Below are 12,735 nucleotides of genomic sequence, written 5' to 3' on the forward strand. Positions count from 1 at the left end.
CTCTTTGATTTCTTCTTTGATTGTTTTCATGTGTTCTTTGACCTCTTTGAACATATCTATAATTATTCTTTTGAACTCTTTCTCAGGCATTTCCTCTAACTCTTTCTCACTGGAGGACATTTCTGATGCATTAATACTTTTAGGTGGATTTATATCGTCTTGCTTTTTAGTGTTTCTTGTGTTATAATGTATATATTTTTGCATCTTGGATTAAGTTAATGCTTGGATTTTCTAGCTAGCTGTGTATTCTTAGCTGTATCAATTGATTTGATGTAATATATTTTCAGGGTAGAACCTTAAGGTGTTAGGTGTGGCTTTTAAGACTCACAGAGTATCTACAAGATGTTCTTAGGGGTTGAGTTTTTCTGCTATAGGAGTATTCAAGCAGGCTAAGTGGAATAAAATACAGGTAGATTCTAAAATTTAACTAAACACTGTACACATTCAATCAAAAACAGCCTCGAGTATGTATGCAAGAGTAGTTATTATAATGACCAGATCCTCTATCAACAAAAAGGTTAAGATTTCTGGTCTGTTGAGGGATCCAAGTCAGCTTGCGACCAAGTGAGACCCTTCCCTGGTGCAATCCCAGTTACCTTGGATGATTTTGGTCTCAGTCAAGTTGCTGCCTGGGTTGTCAGGCTGCTGTTCTGATTTCTGGAGCTGGGCACTTGCTTTTCCTGCGGGGCCACCTAGCCTGGCAAGTGTGGCCCTGCAGATCAGCACCATTGTTGCTGGAACTGCTGCTGCTCAAGCTGCCCCTGCTGGGCTGTAGCCACTGCTGCTGAAGGTATTGCTGCTGGACCCACCGCTGCTGCTGCCTCTGCTGCTGCTGTAGCTGCCACTGCTGGAGCCACCACTGCTGCTGAAGCTGCTACTGCTGTGTCCACTGCCGCTGCTCCCCCTGAAGCTGCTGCTGCCTTGTCTGCCGCTGCTGCCACTCCTGGGTCTGCTGCTCCTGGGGCCACTGTTACTGGTGCTGGAGCTGCTGATGTTGCTGCCGAACTCTGCTCCTGCTTGGGTCCCGCTGTTGGCGTGGCCGGGTCCCGGGCCGCTGCTCTGTTCGCCGGAGCTGGGCTCAGGTGGTGGGAGAGGGGAGGGAGCCGCAGCTGCTCTGGTTCTCTCGCTGCTCCAAGCGTTTTTCTACCTCGCGGTCTGCTCCTCTACTGCTCACTGCCGCTCTCCCCTCACGTTTCCTGAGTTGCGGAGAGCGCGGTGTGAGGGAAAGCTCCCGCACCTGGATTTTCCTGCGACTGGAGCCGAGCCTGGCGGCTTTCTGGTGCGCCGCGGCCGCGGCGGTTGGCTGAGCTGCCAGAGCCGCTTTTCGCACCTGTTTAGGCTCTGCATGCTCTATAACTCTTCTCCTTCTCCGCTGCCACTTCAATTTCCTATACACCTCACTTTTTAGTAAAAGTGTGTATTTTGCTGAGTTTTTTTGGTCTTTTTTCCCCCCTATGCTGCTTTGGCGTGGTACCTACGCCGCCATCTTAACCGGAACAGTTTAACAAATTTTTTGTTTGTTTGTTTGTTTTGAGGTAGGGTCTGGCTAGAGCTAGCTCAGTCTGACCTGGAATTAATTCACTTTGTAGTTTCAGGGTGGCCTTGAACTCACAGTAGTCCTCCTACCTCAGCCTCCCCAAGTGCTGACATGAATGGCTTGCATCACCACACCTGGCAGGCCCAGGATGGTGGTCTCTCACACCCTCATACCCACCACACCTGACTAATAATGCTTTTCTCACATAACAAGATGACCTCTTCTGTCAACTTCCACAGTAGGGTTAGCTACATGAGGTTCTGCACTCTGTTCCCTGACAGCTTACCCTGGGTGGTGTAGAGAAAGCCTCCTGCAACGTCTTCCGCCCCTTCCACGAACTCAAGAGGCAGGGTGCCCTCCCCAGCCGTTGACTTAATGTAGGATGTTGTAGCAAATGCTTCAGCCAGGTACTTCTTACCACATTTCGAAGTTCATGATTATTTCGAGCTGACAACACACCAACCACCACATTGTAGTGACTGGATTTCCACGGAGGAAATGAGGCCTGCTGACCTGCCTGTCCGGCCGCGGAGGGGTGGGCGGGCAGCGGGGAGCGCAGCCGCAGCAAGAGGTGCAGCGCGGCCCCGAGCACGCACGGGCACAGCAGCACCAGCCAGTTTCACATTGGCCGCTCCGGCCTGCACCACCTCACGTCCCGACGCGCACCGGGCTCTCCTGCGTCCTGGCGGAGAACGAGGGGGCACCAGTGAGCACACGGCCCGACGGGAGGCACGGACTCCTGGCTGCCTGGCCGCCGATTTACAGATTCTTAAATTGTTCACAAACTATAGTTACAGGCCTGTTAGAAGACATACAAGCATGTAATAACAAAATCAGCTTCTAGACAAGGTTCTGCTAGGTCATATAAATCAGTTCATTTGTTGTAATGGTAAATAGCACCAAAGATTGTCTATTTCTGTGTAGCTTCAGAAACTATTTTTGTTGGGTATGTTGTTGCACACCTAATTCTAGCCCTCAGGAATCACAACAGAAATGAGATGTGCTGAAATTTGAGGCTAGCCTGGTCTACAAATACTTTCGGCCAGGCAGAGCTACACAGTGAGACTGTCTCCAAAATAAATAAATAAATATAAATTAAAAGGAAAAGAAAGAGCGTTTTCAGGATTTTAGATCTATATCATAGGTTTTTTAGCTTTTTGTCACTATAACAAGATACCTGCTTATTTTACAAAGTGTTTTATTTAGTGTATATCTAGGGAGTCTGAAAGTGCAAGAAGAATGGTGTAGGCTCTAGGTTTGCCTTCTGGCATGTGATGTGAGTGTGTGTAGGAAGAAAGCATCATATCTCATATTAGGAAACCAGAGATAACCTTGGTGGGGGTGGTCATATTCAGCCTTCTATAACAACTTGACCTTGTTTGAACTCAAAGAGAAAGTATTTCCTTCCAAAGGTAACACCTCCAGGACTCGTGGAACTTCCACTTCTTAAAGTTTCCACACCTCTGAAAGCCATCAAGCTCCTGTGCATGAGCCCATGGTGCAGAGACAACATCCAAATTTGGCACTTAGATAAAAAGAAACAAAGAACAAAAGCAAACAAAAAAACCTACCCCCCTAAACAAACAGAAAACCAATGCAGTGTTGACATGGCTGAGCATCTATGTATTACGTTACTTGTATTTCTTTTTCTGTGGACACCTGATTATATCTTTACTCATGTTTTTCTTTCTTTCTCTCTGTCTTTTTTTTTGGTTTTTTCGAGGTAGGATCTCACTCTGTTCAGGCTGACCTGCAATTCACTATGTAGTGTCAGGGTGGCCTCAAACTCTCTGCGATCCTCTTATCTCTGCCTTCTGAGTGCTAGGATTAAAGGCGTGCGCCACCACACCCAGCTCATGTTTTCTATCTTGATATGTTTTTCCTCTTATATTGTTTTTTGACCAGGTCTCATTACGTTGCCCAGGCTGTCCTTGAACTTGGCACTCCTACTTTGTTTATTCAGTATTGTATCTTTGCCCCGCCCCTCTCCATTTTGTACTGGCATTTGCTCTTTATTCTTTTGCTTTGTCTCCTAAATGCTGGATCCTAAATGCTGGATTATAGGCATGCGCTGCAATGCCCACATTCTGTCATCAGAAGAGCTGACAAAGTGTTGTGTTGTTCTGAAGTTATTGATTCATTCAGAGGTATTGAAATACATGTATATTGGGTTCTCATGAACTTCATTCACACTGTTTGGAGGTTTAATTTAATCCTGGCATATTTTTGTTTTTATGAGTAAGAATCAAGTTTCATATGTTTATAAAGAGAATTAATAGGACTTGCAACACCATTAATACATGTATACTAACTGGTACATATTAGGAAGTATGAAAATGGGCCTGGAGTTTATAGCGCTGCTTGTGTATATTTTTGATTTTAGAACCTAAACATGCACCTTTCACCCCTGAGCCTTCTTCACCAGCCCCTGATGTCTGAATCTCCAGCCTGCATACTCATGTTAACATGATAACAGCTTTCAAAGCTCTACTATCATAAACCAGATATTACCATTGAAGCCCTTAGAATGTAGCCTAGAACCATCACTTCAAGAGCTACTAGAGGTGCCCTTCCAGTAGCCTGGTTCTCTTCCATCTCCACAGTCACTCTTTATTCTGTAAAATCCATTTCTGTGTGTTTGTTGTTTATTTGGTGTTTCCCTCCCTCCCTCCTTGTAACCCAGGCTGACCTTGAAGATACTGCAATTATCCTGCCAGGCCTCCTGATTGCCGGGATTACAGGCATGTGCTATAATACCTGGCAATGCTTTTTTTTTGTGTATGCATGTGTGTCTTGTTTTAGGGATTTGTGCATGCTAAGCAGGTTCCCTACAACTGAACTATATCACCCTTAGAATCTACGTTTTTCCTTTTTTTCTTTGTGTGTGTGTGTATGTGCCCGTGTGTGCTCATGCATGTGCAGATGTATGTCATTGCATCTTGAGGCCAGAGGACAACCTTGGGTGTCATTCCTTAGGAGCGCTTTTCCTTTTCCTTTAGATTCAGTGTCTCATTGGCCTGGAACTTGCCAATTAGGCTAGGTTGGAATTCAGGTCTTCATGATTAGGCAAGGCAAGCATTTTGCCAACTGAATTATCCCACTCCACTAATGCCCTCTCCCTTCCCCTGCCACCATTGGTATGTGTATTCATTTTATAGGGTACTGTGTTACATCAGAACATTTTTCCCCCTTTGGTTCAAAATCTCATGTTATAGGCTAGCCTTGAACTCACTCATTATGTAGCCAAAAACGATCTTGAACTACTTGATCATAGTGTTGGAATTATAGTTGTATAAAACCACACCCGGTCTATATGGTGCTGAGGATTGAACCTAGGGCTTCCTGAATGTTAGTTCTACCAACCTAGCAACATCCCAGGCCTCCGTAAGGCCTTAACTGCTGAACCATCTCTCCAGCTCCTAATTTTAGTCTTTTGAGAAACCTCCATAGTGATTTTCATAGAGGTGGGACTAGTTTACATTCTCTAGGTTCCTTCTGTTTGTATCCTTGAGAGCATTTATTTTTTCTGATGACTCCTATTGAATCTACTTTTCAATTTTTCTATAACATTTTCAACATTGTTTTATGAATTCACTTGCTTATATAATCTATCTGGGATTGGCTTTGTTCACTTGTCTGTTTCTGTTGATGTGTCCCAGTTAGAATAGTTGATCTGCCACTGAAGGATAACAGGCTTCTTGTCAGTATTTGGCTCTTAAGAATAAAGCTGCCTTTAATCCCAGCACCCGGGAGGCAGAGGTAGGAGGATCGCCGTGAGTTTGAGGCCACCCTGAGACTACATAGTGAATTCCAGGTCAGCCTGAGAGAGTGAGACCCTACCTTGAAAAACAAAACAAGAAACAAACGAAAAAAATGTTCAAGTACAGGCTTGGAAAGCTAATGTACATTAGTAGCCACATTTGTCATGTTTACCTTATTTGTCAGAAGCTTTAACTTTTGTGTGTGGGGGGAGATGGTTCAGGTATTTACATCTTATAACATGAATGTCAAGACCATAGGACAACCTTGGATGTTGGTCCTCCCCTTCCACCTTGTTTGAAGCAGGGTTTCTCATTGTTTACCATACTAGCCAGTCATAAGCTTTCAGGGCAGTCACTTGTCTCTGCCACCCATGTTAGTGTAGGTGTGCTGGAATTACAGACATGTGCTTCTGCATCTGGCTTGGTGTGAGTTCTGAGGATCCAAACTCAGTAATCATCCTTGAGTGGCAAGGCTTTATCCTCAGCCCAGAAATTTGAACTTTTTCTCCAAGATAAGTTGTATATTTTATACAAGTTCATTGAGTTATATTTTATGTACTTTTCTGCAAGTATGTTGTACTTCCCAGCCAGGCATGGTGCTGAATGCTTTAGTTCCAGCACTCAGGAGGCTAAAGTAGAATTGCTGTGAATTTGAGGCCAGCCTGGGGCAACCTAGTGAATTCCAGGTCAACCTGGACTAGAGTGAGACCCTACTTTAATAATAATAATAAATAATAATAATAATTTCTTTTCCTCTCTGTGGTTTCTTAGGTTGGGTTCAGATGCCGAGGACATAGTACTTCTTCAGAAAGAAGACAGAATTTGCAAAAGAGACAAGATAATAAACATTTAAACCCTACTCAATCCCATAGAAGTGACCCAAATTCTGAGTCTTTATATTTTGAGGTATTTTTTCAACTACTTATTTATAAACTATTAAGAAGAAATATTCCCATTGAGAAATTAATTTGGTTTATTATAAATAAGTATTTTCATGTCCTAATATATGACTGCTGCAGCCAGGTTCACATTGCTGGTAGAAATCACCCAACCAAGAGCAGCTTATGGGAAAAAGAGGTTTATTTTGGCTTACAGGCTTGAGGGGGAAGCTCCAAGATAGCAGGGGAAAACAACGACATGAGCACAGGGTGGACATCACCCCCTGGCTAACATAAGATGGACCATAGCAACAGTAAAGTGTGCCAAACACTGGTATGGGACACTGCCTGTAACACCCATAAGCTCGTCTCCAACACTACACTGCTTCCAGGAGGCTTTAATTTCCAATTGTCATCAGTTGGGGAACCTAGCATTCAGGACACCTGTTTATGGGGGCCACCTGAATCAAACCACCACAATGACAAACTGCTTTTATAAATTACTCAAGTATTGGTTTGTTTTAACTTTTTGGTTATATTTATTTAGGCTAACAGTACTTTTTGTTTTTAATTTTTTTCATGTGTTCATTTTCAGGTAGTCTGTTGATGCAGATTTTGTGTGGACTTCATTTTTTTTGTGTGTTGTGTTGTCTACTTCTAAGGCTTTTCATGGTTGAATAATTCAGTCTAGATAATTTGTAGTTTCTATCATAATTGCACTGTTTCTTATGTGTATTACTTATAGCAGAAGATACTGTGATTTATGCACTAGCGAGGTTGCTGTGTGGTAGAAGGAGGAAGATACACTTCATATTTGCATGAGTGTGGTGAAAATAGAACAGGTCATTTAGGGTTTGTAGCAGGGTAGAAATAACATTTGGAAAGGATCTCAATGAGCAAGTAGAATGCTGGGGTGTTAGGTCATTGGCAAAGTGCACCTGGGTTATCACTAATATTAACCATGGCAAAAAGTCAGCACATGCCTGCTGTCATTACATGGGAGAGGCAGAAATAGGTCGGTCATTGGCAATCACTGGCCAGTGATTAGCCTAAATGGCCAGTAAAACCTTGTTTCAAAGGAGGGGGACAGCATACCCGATGAACAACACCTGAGGCTGGCTTCTCTTGCCTCTGCACATATACTCACATATATACATTCAAACTGTACAGATGTGCAAAGTAGAATTTGGTGTTTCCTTATAATTTATATGTGTAATTAATTTTGGCTGATCATAGATTCTATTAAGTAGATTAAAGTTAAGCTGGAATTCTTGAGATTAGAGGTTAGAAATTAATAATGTGTAAGAAAAGCCTAGAAATTGATCCAAAGGAGTTGAGAGAGCTTTTGACCAGGTTGACATCCCTGCAATACAGACTTTCTGAAGTGTCCTTGTATCGTAAAATTAACCCCAATTAAAATTATGATGCACACATCTGTAATTCCAGTAGTCATGAAGCTAAAGCAGGAAAATTGCTTTGAGTTCAAAGCCAGCCTGGTCTACCATGTGAGACTTTGTTTCAAAAATTAGGGAGTTAAAATTTTTTTCTAGTAGAGTTAAAAGAAATTCTTGTTTGATTATATGAGAAAGAGCAGTTTTATGTTCATACTCAAATTGAACTACTCTTTTGATATAGTCCTAGAAAGATACCTTCACTGCCTCAGTTTCACTTATATATTGTTCTTTAGGGGGTTTGTTTTTTTCTGGTGCTGAGAATGGAACCTAGGGCTTCAGTGATCATCAGCACTTAGTTTTGTTCATAAAGATGAAATCCCAGTTGGCTATGCTAGTGCATGCATGTGGTCACAGCTACTGCTAATAAGACTGAAGTGTGAGGATCACCTGAGTCCACAAGTTCAAAACTAACTTGTAGTCTTTCCTTTTTTTTTTTTCTCAAATACTGGGTGGGAGCTTTGTACATAGTTTTTATTAATCTTAGATTTAACACTCTTTGCACTGTGGATTTTGTAGGAGCTGAGCATTGTTGTGGTTGGTAAAATGTTATTTTTAATTCATTCCTTCCTTTTACTAGGAGTTAATTTTAATCTCAAAAATAGTTTAATGTGAATGTGGTAATTTTATTATAGGTACTTAATTGTATGATTGGTTCCTTACTTACATATTCTCGAAGATAGTAGACGTATGGGCCAGAAAGATGGTTCTGTGGTTAAAGACACTTGCTTGTAAAGCCTGATGACCTGAAAGCCAGATGCACAAAGTTGCACATGTGTATGGAGCTCAGTGGCAGGAGGCCTTGGTGCACACATCCTCTCTTTCTCTTAAATAAAGAAATATCTTTTTAAAAGTGATACAGATATCATATATGTAGCAGTCAGGTTTGCATTGCTGGTAGAAATAACCCAACCAAGAGCAGCTTTTGGGAACAAGAGATTTATTTTGGCTTACATGCTCGAGGAGAAGCACCACGATGGCAGGGGGAAACGATGGCATGAGCAGAGGGTGGACATCACCCCCTGGCCAACATAAGGTAGACAGTAACAACAGGAGAGTGTGCCAAACACTGGCATGGGTAAACTGGCTATAACACCCATAAGCCCGCCCCCAACAATACATTTCCTCCAGGAGACATTAATTCCCAAATCTCTATCAGCTGGGGAACCTAATCTCCAGAACACCTAAGTTTATGGGAGACACCTGAACATTTTAATCAGCATTGTATGTAGCAATGTGGAATGGTATACATCAATAAAATTAAGATTAACTTATTTCATATCCTTTCCAAATTATTTAATGTGATGATATCAAATTGTTTTTTTTTTTTTCAGTTACCTACTTATCTTAGGGTATAATGAGTTATAAAAATTGCAGAGTAGATGCAGAAATCCAAAGAATAGATATGCTTGAATAATTAATGCTTTCAGTGTGTAAGAAGTTTCCCCTTTAAGATGGATTTAAAGTTACTCAACAGAAGGATACAAAAAAAAATTTCCCTATTTTACATTACTGTCAGAATGATAAGTTTTTCTTGGCTAGGGCTGTAGCTCAGTGGTAGAGTACTTGTCTAGCATGAGAAAGGTCCTGGGATGTTTTCACTAAAAATGTGAAACTATTTCAGGATGAAGATGGGTTTCAAGACATAAATGAGAATGGAAATGCTAAGGATGAAAATACTCAACAGAAACTTTCTTCAAAAGTAGTAAGTATCATTTATAGGGAAAATAAAATATCTTTTGAACTAGGGGTGTGTGTAAAGGAAAATTGAAAGTTCGTATAAAGACATAGGGCAACATGGTATTCAGTGAACAGTATATTTAGTGTGTGCCTTTAATATTTCTTTTTAACAAACAAGAATGCTTTCTTATGATATGCACAGTTCTAAGAAAATACCAGTAACTAAATTATGCCTTATGCTGTACAGTCTATACAGAAACTTCCCCAATTGTCAAAAATTTTGCTTTTTTTAAGCAAAGGATCTAGATAAGCAGCAGCCATTGCTTTCAGCTATTTCTCCTCTTATTTACCATCCCAAATGGTCCTCCATCTCACTCTGTACTGTATGATAGACATGGAATCCTCTAAACAGGCCCAGTCCAGTCCATTGCACTCAGCCATTTCTTCTGCGTTTATCCTCCCAAACAGTCCAGTTGTACTACAAAACATCCCTCATTCTGAATTGTCTTTCCTTACAATTTGATGTAAAAGATCACTAACAAATGTTTTATCTCTGGTTATCATAGTTGGATGATTTACCTGAAAACTCACCCATCAATATAGTTCAGACTCCAATTCCCATTACCACCTCAGTTCCTAAACGTGCAAAGAGTCAGAAGAAGAAAGCATTAGCCGCAGCCCTTGCCACAGCTCAAGAATACTCAGAAATAAGTATGGAGCAAAAAAAATTACAGGTAAATAGTCAGTTTTTAAAATGAAAATTACTTACTTGTGTGCATGTGTGTACGTGTTCCAGGGTTTCTTGCCAATGTGGTTGAATGCCTGTCCAGCTTTATTATGTAGGTGGCTGGAGAATTGAACCCCAGCACTACAGGTTTTGCAAAGAAGCACCTTTAACTACTGAGCTATCTTCTCTGTTCCTATAATCATTTCTATGAACGGTTGTATTGGTTCATCTGCTAGGCTTGGTGGCACGGAAAGGAGAACAGAGTAAAATTGTTGTAACTTGTCATATTTTCATACTGTTACAAAAATAAATGTTTTTATATCCACCTTTTAGGAAGCTTTATCCAAAGCAGCTGGAAAAAAGAACAAAACACCTGTGCAGCTAGATTTAGGAGACATGTTAGCTGCTCTGGAAAAACAACAACAAGCAATGAAAGCACGGCAGATCACTAATACCAGACCTTTATCATATACAGGTGATATCATTAGTCTGAGCAATTTAATCTTTGGCTGTGGTACTACATCTTACATATTGTATGTATGTGATTTTCATTTTGGTCAGCAAGCCTTCCAACTGTCCTTGTGTACATGTCATTTCTGTTCTGCCTGCAAAACATATACCGAATCTATTCACAAAAACCTTGTCCTCTCACCCTGAGTCACATCTGAATTACTGTGTGCTACACACCCCCTAATTATTACATCTTTTCCCCAATGATTCCCCTCAAACTTAACAGGAGTAATCTTTCTAAAGTTTAAGTTGGGACAAGTGTGGTGGTATACACCTTTAATCCCAGCACTTGGGAGGCTGACGTAGGAGGAATGCTGTGAGTTCAAGGCCAATGTGAGATGACATAGTGAACTCCAGGTTAACCTGGGATAGAGCAAGATCCTACCTTAAAAGAAAAAAAAAGTTTTAGACTGGATTATAGTGCTACATGCTCAGAATCCTCTAAGGCTCACCTTAACTTACACTGTTAGCTCTTTACCTTCATCACTGTTCTGACACATTTGGCCCTCACCACTTTCAGATATCCTTTTCCAGAGTGCTGTTTCCCAGAATATTGGTATTGCTTGTTCCCTCAGGTTTCTAATGTCACTGTGCACTTGGAACCAACCTCATTGCTTTTCTTCTTCAAAGGATAAAATAAAAATCACAAAGTAATTTGGCTATGATTATCTAATATAAATTAAATGGCAAACAAATACGTGTGTGTGTGTATGTATGTGTATGTATGTATGTATGTATGTATGTGTGTATACACACACACACACACACACACACACACACATACATATATGATGGGAAAATGATCTGGCTGTCTATTGAAATGGTAACATATGCTTTAAGCAAACTTGTTAGATTTAGACCTCAGCAATTCTGATATGTTCCCTTATTTCCTTTTTAGAGGAATATGAGAGAGGGAAGGGACAGACACTAATAAAAAGCACTGATGCTAAGAAGCAGAAATTGTTTGTTGTTTCCATGTAAATGGACTATTGCTTAGTGGGTGAAAAATAAGCATCAAATATACCTGTATCTTTCGTGCAAAGTGCTGCACTCAGTAGTTATTTACTTATTCATTGAAACCTTTGTTTGGAGCAGCTGTTGATAGATGTGACATTAAATGCAGGTAAGCTTTAGCGTTGCCTCTTACTGAGATGGAAAGAGTGGTATTGATGTCTGTCTGTAGACTACTATAGGGAGAAGTCAATCATCAGCATTCTGGAGGGAGGGTAGCCTCTTAGCTAAAGGAGGGGCCTTGGAACAATTGCCTGGGTTGGAATCTTATTCTTGGATGTATTTCTTTAGGAAGTTACTTAATCTGTTTATACTTCAATTCCCTTACATTAAAATTCTGTAGTGACAGAGAAATTCCTCTGGATTGTTTGGGGGAGTAAATGAGGTGAAGTTTCTAGAGATTCTAGGTTATAAGCAATCATGCAGTAAATTAACTTTTGTTGCAAAGAAAGAAGTGATTGTTTACATATGATCTTTCAAATGGCTCATCATTACAACTTTGTGAGCTTGGTTTTGTCTTTTGAGGTAGGACCTTACTCTGTAACCCTGAGTAGCCTTGAATTTAGGGAAGTCCTGCTTCAGACTCAGAAGTTTTGGGGTAATTCAGAGCCACCACACCCAGCATATTGTCATTTTAGTCATATTTTTTCCTTTTCTTTTGGTGCTAGTGACCAAACCTTGCACCTGGATAGGCAAGTGTTTTACCAGTAAACTAAATCCCCAAACACTGTGTGTGTTCTTAGATATTTTTTCCCTTCCTTTTTCCAGTGCTAGGGCTTGAACCTGAGGCAAGCATTCTACCACTGAGCTATGTCCCCTGTTCTACAACTTTCATGGGTTTAGTAAATGTTAATGTAAATAGATGAAAATATCTGTTTGCAGAGTATGCTATCAATAACCATTGAGATTATAGAGATTATTAAGATGCACTTTGTTGACGAAGCTTGTAGTTCAATATGGAGAAAGACACAAATCAAAAGTATTACCTTCAGGAAAGAATACCTGTAGAGTTCTCTGAGCTTGCACAAGAGAGTGATTTCTGCCTGCAGAGTGATATGAGAAAGGTAGTACAAATGACTTCATGGAACATAGCTTTAGATAGAAAAGAGACTAACCTGTGTCTCCAGTGTTTGAGTTGGAAGTTCTAATTAAAATGAAAGTTTAAGAAAAAAATATGAGA

The 12,735-nt window shown here is 40.8% G+C and overlaps 1 protein-coding gene across 3 annotated transcripts in view; it reads left to right on the plus strand.

Moving 5' to 3' along the window:
* Secisbp2l (SECIS binding protein 2 like) overlaps positions 1 to 12,735 on the plus strand; it is a 71,441-nt gene that overhangs the window by 30,226 nt on the left and 28,480 nt on the right. For all 3 annotated transcript variants that reach the window (XM_045155940.1, XM_045155939.1, XM_004669735.2), the window contains exons 8-11: positions 6,070 to 6,204; positions 9,252 to 9,332; positions 9,874 to 10,041; positions 10,368 to 10,509. In XM_045155940.1, coding sequence (XP_045011875.1) covers positions 6,070 to 6,204; positions 9,252 to 9,332; positions 9,874 to 10,041; positions 10,368 to 10,509 — 526 coding nt within the window. The remainder of the gene's footprint in view (positions 1 to 6,069; positions 6,205 to 9,251; positions 9,333 to 9,873; positions 10,042 to 10,367; positions 10,510 to 12,735) is intronic.

This window comes from Jaculus jaculus, chromosome 8 (assembly GCF_020740685.1).
Source record: "Jaculus jaculus isolate mJacJac1 chromosome 8, mJacJac1.mat.Y.cur, whole genome shotgun sequence".
NCBI lineage: Eukaryota > Metazoa > Chordata > Mammalia > Rodentia > Dipodidae > Jaculus > Jaculus jaculus.